Source organism: Equus asinus, chromosome 12 (genome assembly GCF_041296235.1).
Source record: "Equus asinus isolate D_3611 breed Donkey chromosome 12, EquAss-T2T_v2, whole genome shotgun sequence".
Classification (NCBI taxonomy): domain Eukaryota; kingdom Metazoa; phylum Chordata; class Mammalia; order Perissodactyla; family Equidae; genus Equus; species Equus asinus.
This window is the reverse complement of record NC_091801.1, coordinates 73,581,793-73,601,207: the sequence shown is the minus strand read 5'-3', so window position 1 is coordinate 73,601,207 and position 19,415 is coordinate 73,581,793. Positions and strand designations below refer to the sequence as shown.

The 19,415-nt window shown below is 39.1% G+C and overlaps 1 protein-coding gene across 17 annotated transcripts in view; it reads left to right on the top strand.

The window, feature by feature from the left end:
• Positions 1-17,759, top strand: part of CYRIB (CYFIP related Rac1 interactor B) — a 153,350-nt gene extending 135,591 nt beyond the window's left edge. For all 17 annotated transcript variants that reach the window (XM_044781192.2, XM_070481597.1, XM_070481606.1 and 14 more), the window contains 7 exons: positions 4,320-4,456; positions 5,529-5,606; positions 7,869-7,985; positions 8,903-8,982; positions 10,234-10,360; positions 11,802-11,872; positions 17,016-17,759. In XM_044781192.2, coding sequence (XP_044637127.1) covers positions 4,320-4,456; positions 5,529-5,606; positions 7,869-7,985; positions 8,903-8,982; positions 10,234-10,360; positions 11,802-11,872; positions 17,016-17,079 — 674 coding nt within the window. In that variant the 3' untranslated portion in view covers positions 17,080-17,759. The remainder of the gene's footprint in view (positions 1-4,319; positions 4,457-5,528; positions 5,607-7,868; positions 7,986-8,902; positions 8,983-10,233; positions 10,361-11,801; positions 11,873-17,015) is intronic.
• Positions 17,760-19,415: the final 1,656 nt, after the last annotated feature.

Sequence of the window (19,415 nt, the reverse complement as noted above, 5' to 3'; positions counted from 1 at the left end):
TATCTGTGTAGGAGAAAGAAATAAATTACTAAAAAAAAAAAAACAAAAAACACAAATAATAGTGGAGATAGAAGTGTTTGTGTAAACTGTCTTTCTTACTAGAAATAAGAATTGTAAGTTATTTTCCCAAGCATGACAATCAGTTCTTTCATACTATTTGCCTTTCAATCAAATTTCTCCGTGGTCTGTAGCCTTGTAACCTCAGAGAGCCTACGTCTTTTAATCTTGGTTCTCTTGACTCCTACTTATTTAGAGTTTTTCTTTTGTTGCTAATTCCTAGCTGCATTTGAAGTTAAATTGCTTTGGCTGATGCTCGGGTCCTATTCAAGCTTATCTTGATCTCTTAGCATTTGCCAGTAAAAAAAGAACAATTAATAGGCCAAACCAATCAGGCTTTACATGTTTTCTTATATTTTAACTATTGGAGTTAAAACAGGCTAGTGGTGTGTGTTCCATCATGGTGTTGTATTGCATTTCAGCAGAGGCATATAGTAATAGGGCAGTTGATAGCAAAAAGCTATCAATTGTTATGCTGTCATGTGGGAGCCTTGTGTAATATATTTCATTTTTGTAGTCTAGGGGCTTCTGTAAAGTTAGGAGCAAAGTACAAATTTAAGATCTCTTGGCCAATAACCTGGTTAATAATGTTTCCAGTTTCCTTGCTGACATGATGCATATCCTTGCTTGCATATGATAGAAACTCAGTGTTTGTTTAATGAATGAGTGAGTGAATGCATGATGGATTAATGATTATACACATCTGATCTAGCAAATATGTGTTGGGTATGTAGGAGAAGCAATAATTATGGATTTTAGGCTTTGGATGCATAGTGCCCTATGTTTGAATTCTGGGTATGCTGCTTATTAGCTGTGTGGTCTTAGTCACATCACTTAAATTCTCTGAGCTCGAGTATCCTATCACCTCCAGTCTGTTGAGCCCTCTGCTTTATATACCACTAAACCTCTCTTGTCTCTTCTCTTCTCTTCCTACCTCTCTGCTGAGCCTGAGATGAGGTTAAGCACCACAGATAGCACACAGAGAACCACACAGCTATGATGATGTGCATGGTCCTTCATGATCTTCCAATCCCAAGGAGATTGTTGCTTGGCCTGAGCACTACAGATGTACCATGGGGTGCAATCTAGAAGAGGGACTCTGATCCCTTGCCAATTTGCATATTTATAGAGGCATCGGGAAGGGATCACTTGACTAATTTGGAAGATTCTGAGCTTTGCCGACAGGGTTGAAACTTGCGGGCCTGGGAAACATCAGATACTTGCTTGTTTCAGTCTGAGGCCTTCCCAGTTGAGGTGGCTGCCTGAGGGAGGGTTGTGTGACAAACTGCTTTGTGTTTCCTCAGTCTTCCTCCTGTTCTAGGGACTTGGCTGTAGGGACCGCCTCTAGGAGTCACAATGAGTGAGTCTCTCCAACATGTTGACTCCTTTTCACTGGGCTAACTTTATCAAAATCTACTCACAAGGTCCCAAAGTGCCCACAATAATTGTGGTCATGTCTCTTGGTGTTTTCAATCCCCTACAGTTCACATCCTTTGGATTTTCTTCTGAGGAGTCAAGGACTGGTCTTTGATAGTAAATGGGTGGCAGTGAAGAATAAATGGCTCTTGTCTCTTAAAGGGCAACTTTCTGCAAAGGCCTTCTCTTCCCAGTCATCCAGTTGTTTTCCCTTCTTGTTCTACCTTTTGGCCTAATCTGTCTTTATTATTTCTCCCAGTTCTTTTCTTTGCAACCTTCTTATATAACTTTGGTGTCTGCACTGCTCTACCAGCTCATTTCTTCCAGAAATTAGGGCTTAGCAGTCCATTAATTTCCTCCTTGTCATTTACCTTTTCTGCGAATCATAACCATGTGATTTTGTTTTAGGAGCTTCATCAGAGAGAGCAGTCTCTATGCCATCTCTTCTTTGACCTCCCTTTCTTTCCAACTCAGCCAGAGACCTGGGCCACTTTCTGGGATCCTCAGTCTTTGATTCCTCTCTTGACTCAGGGCATTGTAGGCTGGTAGGACTGTCTTGTATCAGCAGAGGCCTCCAAGGTAAGAGGCTGATCTAGCTGCTTCAAAGGCAGATAAACAGTGTTCGCATCTGGAGTTTCCCTATTATAGGTCTACTGTTGAGGGCTTCAGCCATTCATGGACAGACGTTCTCCAACTATGGTCATTGGCCATCCCAACTCAGCCAAGAGACCTGACTCTACCCCTTGGAGGGGGTCTCCCATTCCCCAAAGTGGTAGAACACTGTGAATGGCGGAATTAACCTGAGGCTTGATAAAACCTTGGAAATGCTCATTTCTTTTTTTCTTTAACAGCCTGTAACAGTGCTGATGTTTTGGGCTTTTTAAAAATGGTTTTTGATGTTGCCATATTTCTCAAACTTTGCTTTCCACTTACATTAACACTGACATGTGGAATAAATATTGAGAGAAGTGAATCATTTTTCAAAATAGCCAAAAAATGTTTCTTCTCTTAATTGATCTTCTTCACATGCTGTCTTGCACCTCTATAAGCCATCCATACTCCTTAATCCATTCTCCACATTGCAGATGAAGTGGAGTTTTTAAATGCTAATTTGATGATATCAATACCATGCTTAAATAGTTTTTGCAGGGACGTTAGGATGACAAGGCTAGGGTGTTTCATATAGCACACAAGTTATCTGCATATTATTTCAGTCTTAGGTTCCTCTCCTTTTGGCCCTCTCTCTTCCACTTGTATTGGTCTTCTTGCAGTTCCTCTACTATGTCCTGCTCTGCTCAGTTCAGGATCTGGCTCCCTGCCCTGTCTTTTTGCAAACTCTTGCTCATCCTTAGTGCACTCCACTCTCAGCCCAGATGTCACTTATTCAGGGAGGTCTTTTCCTGAACCTTCAACTAGGTAAGGCCTCATTTTTATACCTTTGTATTGTACTGTGTACTTCTCCTTCTTAACACATATGACAACTGTAATAATTTGTCTTTCTTCTCTCTCTGTAATTAGGCTCCATGAGGGCATAGGGCTTGTCTGTCTTCATCTCTGTTTTTTCCCCTATGCCTGGCCTGTAGTAGACAGTCAATATATTTTCTGACTTTCTATTAAGAAAAGATAATAGCTATCATTTGGAGTTACCATGTGGATTACAGATAATGTCTCTGAAGTGCCTGGCTCAGTACCTGGCGCATGATAGACGCATGAGAAGCGCCTACTATTGGTGATAATCCATAAATTATTATTTTTTAAGATTGCAGAAGGCTAGGTAGAATATTGCTTTATATGAGAGACACAGTTTATTATGGTGGAAAAACTAGAGCTGTGGAGTCAGAAACACCTGGCATTTACTAGCTATATCTTTGGGGTCTAACCTCTTTGAAACTCAGTGTACCCATCTGTAATGCCACATAATAGTTGATGGTGAAAGTTAAATGAGAGACTAGGTTAAGCGCATAGTATGGTGTTATTCATAATTAGGTCTTCATAAATAGTAGAGCTGGTTTTCTTTAAGTTGAGTTGATGATCTCACATAAATTTATGATCATTAATATTTGTTTGTTAATTTGACATTTGTTCGTTATTGTCAGATTGTTGTCTAACTCTGTAAGCTTGTTTTCTCTGAATAGAATCTAGCATTTTTTTCTGATTCTGTAATATGTATCAGAATTAGTTTTGATTTCTGTAATTTTTTTGAAGTGAAAAATTAGTATTTTCATTTTTAAACACAATATTTATTAGTCTGGCATTCCAAAAATAACACTTGTTTCAGTGGGACCATTTTATTTATGTAATGCATTAGAATGTTTATATTAAGGTCCTGAAATACCAAGCTCTAAGACACTCAGGAAGCTAATTAAACCAAGTATTTTGTGTCCTTTAGTAGCTGAAAGAAAGTTTGTGTTTATAAATAAATAGCATATTCAAAGTATGACAAGTTGGTAATTTGTTCATAGCCATGTACAGATTTGATTGTGGACCCAAAGCCATTTTGAAGTTACTCAGCTATAGGTAACAAGTACCATTTCATAAAAATCAACACTGTGTAGAATGGTGAAAGTAATATAAAATTTGCCCTTTGATCCTGGTGTTTAATTCAAATTCACTTTCTGCATTATTTTGAATTTGGGTTTACAGAATTATAAAGTTGAATTAGTCCCTTTAAGGCTTTTATTCTGTTAAATGGTATTCAGTTGTAGTGATTATATTTAGCTAGTGTGGCTTTTAAAGAGATCTTACTTTTATGGGAAGCAAAATTACATTTATAAATTGCTCACTTTTTAATAAACAAATATCAGAGAGATACAAACAACTTAACAATTTTATCTTTTGTTCTTTAGAAGCAGCATTAAGAGGTCTTCTGGGAGCTTTGACGAGTACCCCATACTCCCCTACCCAGCATCTAGAGCGAGAGCAGGCTCTTGCTAAACAGTTTGCAGAAATTCTTCATTTTACACTCCGGTTTGATGAACTCAAGGTGAGATTTTCTGCTGGCCCTGATTGTTAGGAAAATCATGAGTCTTTCAGTGCACACTGGGAGGAAATGCCTGGAGACCTTGTTAAAATGTGTTTAAATGATATCTACTGATCCTTAAAAATGGAAAACTGGATGTAAACATTGTGCAGATCTCTTGATATATGCATAGCAAATAGCAAATGACTGAATATTCGGTCTTCATTTGACTTTGTTTCAAAAATCTTCTCTGAAATAATACTGACTTTTTCTAATATTTTTTTCTTTCCTGCTCATCTCTAATTTTTTCCCAATATTCTTTTATATAAAAATGTTAGGGTATTTTTTTTCTCTTTCCCTCTCTTCTCTCTTTTCCTCTCTCTCATTCTCGTTGTTTCCCTTTCTCTTTCTCTCTCTCTCCCTTTCTCTTTTCCTATCTATCTATGTATAAACGTCCTATTGTTAGAAAGAGTGAGTGTAAAGAAATAAGCACTGGCTTTCCTATCAGGAGCCCTGAGTTCCACTTCAGGCTCCATCACAGGATCCAATCATAAGGCAGGTCCTTTAACTTTTCAGGGCCTCAAGTTCCTTGTCTAGAAAATGGAAGAGCTGAATTCATAAGTCCAACATTTCATGATTCTATCATAGACCACCGTTCTCTTATTAATGTACAAGTGGCTTGTATATAAAATTTTAGTCTGTTCAGTTGCTCTGTTGACCATATATACATGCTTTTATTGTAATAATTCAAAACTAGTGCCTACGTATTCCTTTTTGTTATTTGGGAATAATGTTTTTTGGTAAACAATCTTTTAGTATTATTACCTGAAATTATTGAAAGAAGGAAAGTATACTGACTGTGACAAAAAAAAATAGTCTGCACAATTTTATATGTTCAGTAAGGACTGAATAAAGTGTTAAATAATTTAAGTGTGAAGAGCCATCTTAGAGGATACCAGTTTTAGTTCTTAAAATGGTATTACAAATTAGGGAATGTTACTTAACTGTTTAAAACTGTGTTTAGTAGATTTTTCACTTAATTTTTACACTATCATTTATACATAATACCTTTTTCTTTCACAAATGTCTTCTGTAGATGACAAATCCTGCCATACAGAATGATTTCAGCTATTATAGAAGAACGTTGAGTCGTATGAGGATTAATAATGTTCCAGTAAGTTAATGCTTTGAATTACTGGGTGGTAATAATAACCCAGCTCTTTATTTATTGTCTATTCTTTTATTTGTTCATTTGCTCATTCATTCAGATAAAGTTAAAGCTAGTAATAAAGTTAGTAATTATGGGCAACCACAGCTGTGGGAAGAAAGAGCAAAATGTAGTAAACCATATGGTGTTTACCTGTTTTTCTACTTAGTCTGTTAAATTCCCATGACTACTTCAATGAAATTGCTTTTTGTCTGTATAACATTGATAGTTATAAAATTTCTCTTTATATTCCCATTTTAACTGCACAAAAATTTTGTGAGTTAGTACTTATGAGTTTTTTGTCCCCATGTTCTTAGAATGGAAGAATTCTAGAGAGAAACTGACCTGGGGTAGAAGTACTAACATTGGCAAGGGGGGAGAGCAAGGTCATGGACTTTGAGCACTTCTGTGCCCAATCTGGTTCTTTGAGAAAATGGCTTCTGTGCCCGTTCCTTGTCTAGCATAGCATCTCTTCTCATTTCCTTAGGCTTGTTAGTCTCTTGACTTCTCATCTTAAGCTATTTAATACCCGTTTCTACCTCCAAGGAGTCACATGCCACGAATAAAACCTTAAATAAGGAGAAAGTGTTATCTTTTTCTCTAGGTATTTTGAGGACCTATATCATACTAATAGGTGTGAAAAATAGAGAAATTTCTAGGATCAGCCCTAGCCTCAAGTAGATAGTTTAATAAAGAAATATGTAAATATGCAAGGAGTGGTAGGTGGCATAAGAGGTTGGAAAAAAGTACCAAAGGATACTGTTCATTTTTTTTTTCATTGAAAAAATATTTTCTGAAGTGGTTTCTCTAAGATAGGCTCTGGGTTGGAGGAAAGATTTGTCTTCCATGAAGCATTTGTTGTTTGCATCAGTTTGGTTTTGCATAGACCAAGTCCTGCTGTGAGGCTGACCTTATCGTCTGTCTTTTTTATACCCACCATATAAAATAAGTAAAAGCAAAACACCAGTCCTCTATGACAGCCATCCTGCCATCACTCAAGGCCAAAGACGTTAAAGTCATCTTTGTACTGTGTTTAGCCTTCAGTAATTATAAGTAAATCCAGTCACTGTCAAGTGAAATCTCTCTCAGATCTCTTCCCTGTCCCCCTCTTCATCTCTTAATACTTCTATCTCAGTTGAGAGCCTAATTCTCACTCTCCTGTTGGCAGTCATTCTGTAGCAGTAGAACTTATTTTCTGACCTAGAGTCTTTTCCTTTTTGGTACAGTCTGCCCACTGTCGTCAGTTAAGTTTCTTTAGAAAATTGAGGGGCCGGCTGGTGGCGCAGTGGTTAAGTGCGCACGTTGTGCTTCGGCGGCCCGGGGTTCGCCGGTTCGGATCCCAGGTGCGGACGTGGCACCACTTGGCAAGCCATGGTGTGGTAGGCGTCCCACATATAAAATAGAGGAAGATGGGCACGGATGTTAGCTCAGGGCTAGTCTTCCTCAGCAAAAAGAGGAGGACTGGCAGCAGTTAGCTCAGGGCTAATCTTACCCCCCCCCACAAAAAAAAGACTTCATTTCTTATTCCTTTCTTCTGACACTCTAAGTGGCTCCCCGTACTTAGATACGAACTTAAGCTATAGTCTCACCCTAATCTTCCTTCCCAACCTTATCTTTCACTAGTTGCTGTCCCTTATTACACTGAATACATTGAATTACACGGAATTACATTCTGCTAAGTCATTGGAAGACATGCTCCTCCCCTTGACTGGTTGGAATACGTTGTTTACCTGCCCATCTTCACTTGCCAAAGCCTGACTCTTCTGTGCGTCCATTTTAGTTTCTTCCAGTCTATCTAACTTAATGTTTCTGTCACCCGCCTTTTCCATCATTGTCTCTTAGCATGTTATTGTGGTTGCAGTGTGGATTCTTGTGTGTTCCCAGTGGAGGCAGGGTGCAATGTCAGTCGTCTTCCTATCTTCCATGGAATTTAGAACAATCCCTTTTATACGTTAGGCAGCCCATCAAGGTTTTATTTAATTGCTTAATATCATTTAAAATATTTTAAAGGTTAATCTTTTAAAAAATTGCTTAATGTCATTTTTAGTATTTGTGTTCTCAAAGAATATTTAAGTATTATGTGTACTTGAGGGTCTAAAATATAAGAGTATTTATTAGATTAACTTAACAAGTGTTAATGAGACAGGCACTCTGCCTAGGTTCTTTTATAAATGTTACTATATTTAATACTTTATGAACTGATGCCAAGTACTCATATTTTCCACATAGGCAGAAGGAGAAAATGAAGTAAATAATGAATTGGCAAATCGAATGTCTTTGTTTTACGCTGAGGCAACCCCAATGCTGAAAACCTTAAGTGATGCCACGACAAAATTTGTCTCCGAGGTAAGCCTTGTCTAGGATGTTGTTCTTTGCCTTGTTACTCTCCTGCCTGTCTGCATACATGATGACCTCAGCAAGTCTCATGACTTTTAAGTCCCATCCCTAAGCTGATAGACTCCCAGTGTATACACTGAGTCGTGTCCCCTTCCCTGACGCCCACATGTGCACATCTACCTGCCTGTTTGCAGTCTCTTTGGTTGTATTGTTGACACCTCATCGGTATCATGACCAAATTGAAGTCTTGATTTTTTTCCCCCACCAACTCTGCCCTTTCTCCAGTCTTTCCTTTCTCAACTAACAGTAACACTGTACAAGCAAATAAGGGTTATAATTCTAAATTCTTTCCTTTATCTCATCCCCTATATCCACTCCATCAGACAGTCTTAGTGGCTCTCCCTCCAGAATACACCCTGAATCTGAAAACTTAACCCCTGTCTTGCTACCTCTCCAGATCAGTCTACCATCCTCTCACCTGGAGTACTGTGTTCATGTCTGACTGTTCTTATCTCTTCCACTCTTGCCCCACTGTAATCTCTTCTCTAAAGAGCAGCCAAATAACCTTAAAACATAAACCACATTCCCTTCATCCTCTGCCTAAGATGTTTGCAGTGACATCCCAATACCCTTAGGATAAAATCCATATACCTCATGGCCTGTGAGGCCCGGTCTGCATGTTGCAGTTGTTTCCGTCCAGCTAGAATGTAAGCGCCTCTTGGGAGAATAGGGTCTTGGCTGTCTTGATCCTAGCTGTTTCCCTAGAGCTCAGAACAGTCCCCGGAATCCAGTGCACATTTTACAAAATTGACCGGAGGAACCAGATTTTAAAGTTGCTAATTTTTCGTGTTATGCTGAGTTTAAATTCTGCATAAGTAATAACTGTTGGTCACTTTTACTTTTTTTGTTTTCCATACACTTTACAGAATAAAAATTTACCGATAGAAAATACCACAGATTGTCTAAGCACCATGGCTAGTGTATGCAGAGTCATGCTTGAAACACCGTGAGTATCAGCTGATCTTTTTCCCTTTAACTTTCATGTTGAAATGTTTGTCCAGATATGAATATGTCATATTTGGAAGGTGGAAATCAAGTATATCTCACGTATCCAATGTTAACATATGAACAAAATTAAAATAATTTGAAAGCTTAATGTAGCTTGTGGTTAGGTATGAAGTACAGCTGGTTTTCAGGTGCCTCAGACCAGTCAGACTAACTTAAACTCTTTGGAATGGGGATTTTGTGGAGCTTTTTTGGGTGTGGGGGATGAGTTTTGGTTATGCTTCTCATAACCATTCTCTCTCCCTTTTCACTAGAGAAGCTTGCCTGTTTGCTAGAGAGTTAGAGTTATTCTCCTTGTCCTTTTCTCTCAGTATTAGTTCTCAGTCTTCAATTTTTTTCTTGAACACTAACCTAAATTCTCTTCTGGGTTTCTCCTCTCCCTCAAACCATTTATGGTGTACACCACAAAGTTTTCTGGCTGGATTTTCCTGACAGCAGGCAGAAAAAAATCTCTCCTGGATTCCTGAATAATATATGGTTTTACTAGATAACTTTTGTTTTTGTGGAGCTTTTTATTTTCCAAAGCACTATAATATACATCATCTTACTGGAAAACCTTATGAAGTAAGAGGGCAACTACTCAGCATCATCATCATTCCAATTAGGGGAGCAACCTCCTGGGAAATGGAGGGACTAATGCACAGTGGATGACCCCACACATGTGCCTGGATGTCTCTGTTTTTGTTCTGGACTTTCTGCCATGCCATGCTGCCTTCTGTATAGACAAAAGTTCTATTTTCTTTTTCCCAAATGAGAGAAGAATATGATTAAATTTTAGCAAATTAAAACTCAGTAATACAATAATGTGTTTAGATCAAGATCGCCCCTAAATTGCAAAAATACTTGCTCTGTTAAGCTAGTAACTTTTTTCATCATAGTAATCATAATAGCATTTACAAAGCGCCCATCCCCAACTTGTACTTTGGGGCTACTTTTAATTTCTCTAAAATTGTCTGACCCCTGCAGGCAGAATGGGTAGCATACTAAGGTGTGTATAGAGACCAGAATATGTAAATGATAGCTGTTCCACCCACCTCATTTCTCTGGGAATCTCATGCAGAGAAGGAGGTGGTGCACAATGTTCTCTCTTTTAGAGATCAACAGGATAACGTCTTTGAGCATCAGCTGAGAGTTGAATCAGCTCATTAGTTTGTGATGTGCTTCATCCATCCATATCTTTTCTACCCTCCAGGGAATACAGAAGCAGATTTACAAATGAAGAGACAGTGTCATTCTGCTTGAGGGTAATGGTGGGTGTCATAATACTCTATGACCATGTACATCCAGTGGGAGCATTTGCCAAAACTTCAAAAATTGATGTAAGTTATATTGTTTTATATAATTCCCAATAATTTCCATACATGGAAATCATAGACTTTTATTTAAAGAGCTGGCAGACTGCACTCTGTTGCAGAACTCAGGTTTATAGTTTGTGATAGTGGTGGATTTTGGTTTCCTCTACTCTCTTGCAGTATTATTTACAGCCTGTATACAGATGTAAAATGATTGAAGGATAACTGTATTGTTTTTCAGAGTATCTCCATGTAGGGAAACCTCATACTCATAAGTGGTCCTGCATATTTGGCAACGTAAATAGATAATCAGGCATACGAAATTTTTTTTTATTGTATCCTTTTATTACTTTGGCTAAAGCCCATTTCAAACAAAAGTGTATATTAAAAGTCAGTAGAGGTGCTCCAGTGAAGAAAGTTGAAAACTACATATTTTCCCTCCTCCCCTCAATCATCATAAATTGTGGCTATAGCCTGGGTTTCTCTGTTTTGTCATTTCTCTCCTCACCTTGTCACATCTGGTTCATCAGAATTATCACCAGTGTTTGGTGAGAATTGTGTCCAGTTTCCCTTTCACAGCTAGTTCAGGCTCTTAGCATTTCATAGGTAGATTGCTGATTGCTAGCTGGTCTTCCTGCCTTCATTCATAGCCATCCTATGTAAAGAGAAATGAGTTAGTATTTATTGAGTGATTACTGGGTCCCAGGAATTTTGCATTTGTTCTCCCATTTAACTCTGAAAATACTCATAGGATGTAGGTGTTATCTCCCTCGTACTAATAGAGAAATTAAAGCTTAGGGAAATGAAGTAGTATAGTTGCTAGTGAATGGTAGAGCGGGATTTTGAACTCACATCTCCATGGCTTCCAAAGCCTGTGGTATCTCTGCTATGCTGTGGTTTTTCACAATAACCAGGCTCATCTTCCTTACGTACCATCTTCGTTGAGTTGTTCCCTTGTTTAATAGCCTGTGACAAGCCCCTGCTGCCGTCCCCATCAGTTCCACATGAGTGCTCATGGCTTTCCAGGCCCCTGTACGCTCCCCTGTGCGAGTCGTCTCAGCCCTGCAGAATTCTGTCCTCTGTGTGTGATGTACGTCATTATTGTTGTTATGGCGTTTGTCTGCCTCTTTTCCTTGCCAGCGTGTCCATTCTGTCCTTTCCAATGTTACTCAACACCTTTTCCAGGAAGTCTTCCCTTCGCTGACCCTTAGTTTCTCATGAGTGTGGGTGGTGCTTCAGTTTGACTGATTGGGTTCTCAGGAAGTTTTGTTTGGCTCACAAACTGAAAATAACAACACTTGGGTAGATTTTTTTCTTCCTGTTCTAAGAATAATTATTTTGACATTTCTAATGTGTAATTTCTTATGAGTTCTGTAATTATGGTGCTAGTTTAAGTATTACTGTTTTGAAAGTGAACGTTAGATGAAAAGAAAGATGTTTCACCTTTTCTGTTTCCTTTTTTCCTCAGATGAAAGGTTGTATCAAAGTTCTTAAGGACCAACCTCCTAATAGTGTAGAAGGTCTTCTCAATGCTCTCAGGTGTGTATATGTACATGTGCATGTGTATAGGAAAAGTTTACGTAAGAAAATGCTTCCAAATGTGAATAGCGCAAAGGATGTGAACATGAATGTTCCATGTAGAAATGCAAAGATCTTGTTTTGCTCACTGGTAATCTTGCTTTCAAATGTTGGTTACAGGATTTTTATAATGAAGTGGTGTGTGTGTCTGTTTACATAAGTGAGAGTAGCAGTTTTGTTTCTTTGCTGAAGATTTTGGCTTTCATTTTTTGCCTCTCTTAAAGCAGAGATGCTTATTGTTTATTTTTTAATGAAAGTAATACATGCTAATTATAAATAAAATTCATCAAATACAGGAACATTTAAAGAAAAAGAAGTCATATTATCTCACTATTTTGGAACAAACTGCTGTTAACATTTTGGTATATGTTCTTGTAGAGGTTTTTTCTTTACACTTAAAGATAGTCGTAGGTTTATATAGTAGTTATCTTTTTACAAAATAATACCATACAAACTGTTTTACAACTAACTCTCTTCCCTTAATATAGTGTAATTACATTTCTGTGTTCAGAAATACAGATCTCTATTATTTTTGTATATTTTGTCTAGTGAAAAAACAGTCATTATTTGAGGTCTTTTCTCAGCATAGACTATTTGATTTAGCTAAGAATGAAGGAATATTTTTAAATGAAAATCTCAACACATTATAACATCTTGACTACAGAGATTTAATTGGTGATATAATTTCCCTAACGTACAAGATGATTTGCTCATTACTTGATTATTTGGGGTTTAAGCACAAAAATTATATGAACACAGAAATATTTATATAGTGACTTTTTGAGGCCACAGGCCATCTTTGCGTTTCACTGCAGTGCATTGTAGTTCACAGAATAGAATGAAGTGATTTCCAATTCACTATTATATTCCCCGCATATTTTGTGAGCAAAACAGATTGTATTCCTCTTGAATACTTAGTCGCACCTGGTACGTCATAAAGTGAAATCTAGGCTGCGTCATTTCAGCTGAGTGGAACCATCAAATGATTTTATTAAGGTTATGAGAACTATTCTGTAAGCAGCGATAACCTAAATGATCAGAAAGATTAAGGGACATAGTAAAGCAATTAAAAATTCTTACAATGTTACGCTATTTCATCCATTTCAACCAAGTCTAGTTTTTAGAATTTTTTACTCCTGAGGTTTTCGCAATGCAAACTTCATTGGTTTTACCAGTATTTATGGTGGTGTGAATCTTTCCTACTTGGTCCCCTTCTGAACGAACGCCCACTGGGTCCAGGCAGCCTGACTTCTCCCAAGCCCTTTTCTTTTGGATTGGTTAGACTCTGAAGCCGGCAAGTGACAGGAAATCTTTTTTAACAACTAAGAGAGAATTGAGATTCAGAAGGTTTTAGTGTTATTTCTTTACCTTGAAGGGACTATGCTTAAAACATTAATTTAAAAACCCAAGAGTTTACTTTTCTTTTTTAGAGTGTAAAGGGAGGTCAATGTCTTTTTCTCTAGAGTTGGGGCAGAAGAGGGCAGTGGCAGTGAGTGAGCGATGGAGTTGAGGGCTCCACGCAGCAGTCTGTGAGGGAGAGGGGAGGAGAAGCAGCAGTGAGGCGGGAGCTGTCGGCACTTCCCTTAGGTTTTCTTTTCAAATATAGAATGGAGGGGCTGGCCTAGTGGCATAGTGGTTAAGTTTGCATGCTCCACTTCCGCAGCCTGGGGTTTGCGGGTTCAGATCCTGGGCACAGACCTACATACCTGCTCATCAAGTCATGCTGTGCTGGCATCCCACATGCAAAATAAAGGAAGACGGGCACAGATGTTAGCTCAGTGCCTATCTTCCTCAGCAAAAAAATACGTATATATATTAAAAGTATATATATTTATAAAAACTAAAAATTCGAAAATGAAGGTTTTTTGCAGTGACAACTCTTGAACTGTCTGTATTCTTAGTGACCATATTCTGTGTCTGCTTCTTATTTTTTCACCTGGAAAGTTCTATAAGGCTAATTAGTTTAGTTGATGCTGTGGAGTGGTGGTTATAATTAGTAACATTTTTATATCACTGTCAATGTCCAGCGCAATTTTATATGTAGGACTTATCTTCACCACAGATAACTCTGTGAGGCAGGTGTGGCTATGGGGTGTTGGAGGTGTCTCCGTTGTACAAAAGAGTTACCTTAAGATCTGGAGAGACTAAAGATTATACAGCTAAGTAAATGTTGGAGCCTTTTTTCAAATTCAGGATTTCATTCTTGAAATCCCAAATACGTGATGTCACACTGTTGAGCCTTAAGTTTGCTATGTGCTTGAACTTCAGTGTGCTTTGGAATCGCCTGGGTGGATATGAAAGATGCACACTCCCAGGGCACCACCTCCAGAGCGTCTCTTCCTTGGGTCTGGCGTAGGCTCAGGCACCTGCATTTTAAATACACGCCCCGGCTGACGTAGGTAATGCTGATCCTTTGAGAAACACTGCTTAAACTAAATCAACCAGCCCTTAGAGTGCTTCACTCAGAGCAAAGGAGATACTGTTAAGAAAGCATTTTGTAATCCCAAAAATGCTGTGCAAGTTTTAATTGTTATTTACACCTCTACAAAATGGAACCCCTTTTTGCTGAATTACTATTTTTTTTAGTGAGTAGCCAGTTTACTAGAGATGTTCACTCCATAGTTTTCCTAAGAGCCAACAGTTAATAACCAAACTATTTTAAATGTGAGTATAATTGTGCATATATATATTGTTTATTTTGAATGCTTTTCTGTAGTAATTATGTAGTACCTCCAGCTTACAGTATGTGATTATGAGAAGGCAACAAGTTATGTCTACATTTTACAGGTGGAGAAATGGAACCAAATACCTTTAAGCATAAGAGGAGAGAGCTGGAGCTGGGGGGTTAAAGTTCAGTGCTAGACAGTTGCCTTCTTTATTAAATTTAAGAGTAAAGGTAAATAAGTTTTCCTTCAGTAGAAGAGTCGTATGCACTTGGGAAAGGACTTGTTTTTTGTGCACAAAGTCAAATGATGCCATACGTGTTCATACATTACTTTCACATACCTCAGACATTACTGGCCTTTTCCTGATGCAGTGTGGTGATGTCATAACCTCCATTGACTCTGTCTGGGGAAGGATCTGAGACCCGTGGAAACTCATGACCACATCCCATGGAAGGAACGAGAACTTGTGCCTGAGTAGAGAGAAAAGCACAACTTTGCAAGGTCACAGTACCTTGCTGAGTAGTAATACTTTTAAGTACTCTGTAGTGGAAATTTTGTTATTCATGTTACTCGGCTCTTTGCATCATCCAGTTGTACAAAAGAGGGGGGCGGAAACAGAAATGAAGGGATGGATGTTGAAAATTCTTTTCTCCTGACATCAGTAGGATTATGTGTAGCTATGTATACTTTATCTGCACTTGGTAACTGAATCACGGGTTAAGTCTGCTGCGTCACCGACCTCTTAATTAATATTCCTTTATGGATTTTCATTTCCAGCCTGGCTGCTTACCTCCTTATGTTCCTGCCACAAATTCTTATTTAGCGCCTGTCTTGTGCCAGGCACTCTGGGATCTGTTGAGTAACGTGGGAACAGTGGGAAGTGGGAACAGTGGGAAGTGACTTCCAAGTAAAACTGTAGAGAGTATATCAGATACTTTGTCTCTTTACCTATCCAAACAGTTACTTGAGTATAGGTCCTTTCTTCAGTTTTTACAATTGATTTGAAATGAACCTAACAAGAATTGAGTTTTAATTTCCTTAACACAGAAAGGCTATCTGTGTGTACCTGCTTAAAATGATATAGTCCTTAAAGATTATTTGTGAAATTCTTGTAAGCCAAATTAACCAAACAGCATTAAGTTCTGTCTAAATTATCTCCAAAATGTATCCCGCAGTCAAGCTTTTGAGCACCTATTTCCATTGCTGCTGATCTGGTCCAAGCCTTGGTCATCTGTCTCTTAGACCTTTGTCATAGCCTAGCCCCGTGCTTGGTCCCTCTGCTTCTCCTTCTGCTCCCTCTGGTTCTCCCTCAGCAGCCAGAGTGATCCTTTGAAAACATAAATGAAATCACACAGCACTTCCCCACTTCATGTCCTCCACTGGCGTCTCTGCACTTAGAAGAATCTCCAGACTCCTCACTGTGGCCTGTAGTGTCCCTGTGACCTGCTCTTTCCTGGTCTCTGTGGCCCCATCTAGTACTTTCCTCCTAGGTTTACCCCTTCTGGAGTATTCACGTGTTGTCGTCTTTCTCTGTCTGCTAGGTTGTAAGCTCTGGAATAGTGCCTAACACGTAGTAGGCTTGCTTATTGAATTTCTGCCATGTAGAGGAATCCTATGGTGAATCTTCTCATAAAATAATCACTCTTAGTGATTCTTTTTTGGATTCTTAATTTGGATTTATATGCTTTATAGCAAAACACCTCTGCCTAGAAGTAAGGCGCTGAGAGAATTGAAGCGTGTTGGGATGTGACGGTTACAGCTGTAGTAGCTGAGCTGACTTAAATACAGAATAGAACAGGGGTCAGCGAACTTTTCTCTAAAGGGCCAGAGAGTAAGCACGTGCTTTAGGCTTTGTGGGCCACATGGTTTCTGTCATAGCTGCTCAACTCTGCCATTGTTCCAAGAAAGTAACCCTAGAAAATACTTACATGAATCAGCATGGCTGCATTCCAGTAAAACCTTTTATGTAAACACTGAAATTTGAATTTCATATATTGTACATCTTAACATGAAATAGTCTTCTTTTGATTTTTTCCCCTAGCTATTTAAAAATGTAAAGTATGCTTAGCTTACAGGCTTTACCAAAAACACAGGTGGTGGGCTGGATGTGGCCTGCAGGCCGTGATTTGCAGACTCCTGGCTGTAACAGTTAGTTCCTGTGGGTGACATGTCACAGCTCATTGTTTACTTGAGAATTGAACCAGATCGATTCAGGGAGGTAGTTAAACAGCTAAGGTAAGCAGCTGTTGGGTGTTCTGTGTGAAAAGCGGTAGGGAGGCTAAGGTAGGCAGAACCTGAACAGGGTTAAAGCTGGGAGGAGGCCTGATTTGTGAGAGGTGCCTTCCCTGGCTAGTTGCTCATCTTTGGTAGTTTAGAACTCAATGCAGGTAATGTTGTCGTTTTAAATTCCCTAAAATCGATGTCCTTTTTACTTTTAGGTACACGACAAAACATTTGAATGATGAGACTACCTCCAAGCAAATTAAATCTATGCTGCAATAACAGTTCTGGAACAAGCACCTGCTGTAGACAAAGACAGTATTCTGCAGTGACTGGGAATGCACAGTTTTTAGTGATTGCAATTCCTCTCTCATTTACTCTTGCTTTGTATTTCTGTCCTCTGTTCCTCCTCCCTCTTTTTTAATCATGTTCTTGTTCTTAAGACTTCTTTTCTGTGCCAAAATCAGTAAAGTTATACTCTGAAGGGACATTGTCCTTTCAAACAGGCCATCTAAGGCAGCTAATTATGCATTGCATTGGGGTCTCTACTGAGAAAAATTCTGTGACTTGAACTAAATATTTTTAAATGTGGATTTTTTTTGAAAACTAATATTTAATATTGCTTCTCCTGCATGGCAAAACTGCCTATTCTGCTATTTAAAAACCCTCAATGACTTTATTTTCTACTGCCGCTTTTTTCATGTGCAGCCAAAATGAAAATGTTTAAATTAACTGTGTTGTACAAATGGTACCCAACACAAACTTTTTTTAAATTAGTAAGACTTTTGTTTAAAGTTTTAAGTTTGCATTTTGACTTTTTTTGTAAGGATGTATGTTGTGTGTTTAACCTTTATTAACTAACGTTACAAACTGTGATGTGTGCGTAGAGTATTACGTATGCATGTTCATGTTTAAAGAATGGCTGTTGATGATAAAATAAAAATCAGCTTTCATTTTTCTAAGCGTGGCTTGGTTCACTGATGTTTGTTTTTAGGTTTCTAAAGCTTTCCCTGTGTCTATTTTTATGGAATGCATACACTCATTGCACAATTTTCCCTCCTTTTAGGGGGAGCTGGGTCCTTTTAATAGTATATTTCTTCATTATTGTCTCTGTACACAGTTTTGCTTTTAAAATCTTGCTAGTTGCAGTGAGACCAGCGAGCTTATCATTAGCTTGACTTTTATTCTTGGTTTAGTCTTGTCTGGATGTAGTTGTAGAAGGAAAAACGCCCTCTTCCTTGATTCCTGTTTCCCGGGAAGGCAAGGGCAGCACCTTGCAGCAGAGCGTGTGGGATAAGCACTGCCCGTAATACCAGGAGGCACTTCCCAGGGGAACTTGAAGTCCGTGATCGCACTAGTGTGGAAAACTAGCATGTGTGTTATTTTAAGATCATAAAACCTTAATCATGAAATCTGAATGTCATCATTGGGAGAAGCTTCTTAAAGATTGTTTAGTCCAACCATGCTGGTTGTTTAATGAGGAGAGTTTCTGAGCTGTGAGACAGTTAAGAGGGTTAACTCTGGAAGAGAATCCCAGGGCCTTCCATCAAAACCTTCTGGCTTAATAGTGCCGGATCTTGACTCCCACAGCCCTTCATCATGGAAGCCCTGCTGCTCTCTCTGGTCTTCCTCCCACGCTCTCCCACTCACACCCTGCCCTCCAGCCGGGCTCAGCTGCTTGCTGTTTATATTGTTGCATGTGGGGTCACACTTCCATAACTGTGGTGTGGCCGGTCCCTGAGCCTGTTATCCTCTTCCTCCCTCATGTCCTTCTGTTGAGCAACAGCTCTCATCTTTTGAGGACCAGTTTGTGTCACCTCCTTCACGAAGCCTTCAGGATAACATTAGCATGTCTTCTAGGCACCTTCTGAGAGTATTGTAATGGGTTAAATAGTGGCCCCCCAAAAGATAGGTATACCTGGAACCTGAAAATGTGACCTTATTTGGAAGAAGGGTTTGCAGGTGGAATTAAGTTAAGAATCTGGAGATGAGACCATCCTGGATTAGAATGGCCCTAAATCCAGTTACATGTCCTTACAAGAGAAGGGGAAACAGACACAAAGCAGAAGGCCATGTGAGAATGGAGGCAGAGACTGGAGCAATGTGTCTACAAGCCAAGGAAGCAAGGATTGCTGGCAGCCACCAGAAGCTGGGAGGGAGTCATGGGACAGCTTGTCCCTTACAGCCTCCAGAAGGAAGCAACCCTGCCGACACGTTGATTTCAGACCTCTGGCTTCCAGGACTGTGGGAGAATACATTTCTGTTGTTTAAGTCACCTAGTTTGTGGTGATTGGTTCTGGCAGCCCTAAGAGTCTAGCACAAGCATCTCGTCAAACACCTCTGATACTTCACTGCACCTGTAGGTATCTCTTCTGATCCTATGAGAGGATAGGGTGAGAACTTGAGAGAAGAGCCGCGTCTGATGATCCCTCAGTATCCCAAGGATCTTGCACAGTACCCAAATTCGAGCAGGTGCCAAGTGACTGCTTGAATGGAGTGAGTGAATAGAAATGAAAGTAACGTCGCAGCTGGAATAGGTAAAATAATGCTGCTGTGGCCTTTGCAGCTAACATAGTTCACCTTCTGCGTATTGGAGATGAAGTGGAAAAATGTCTAAC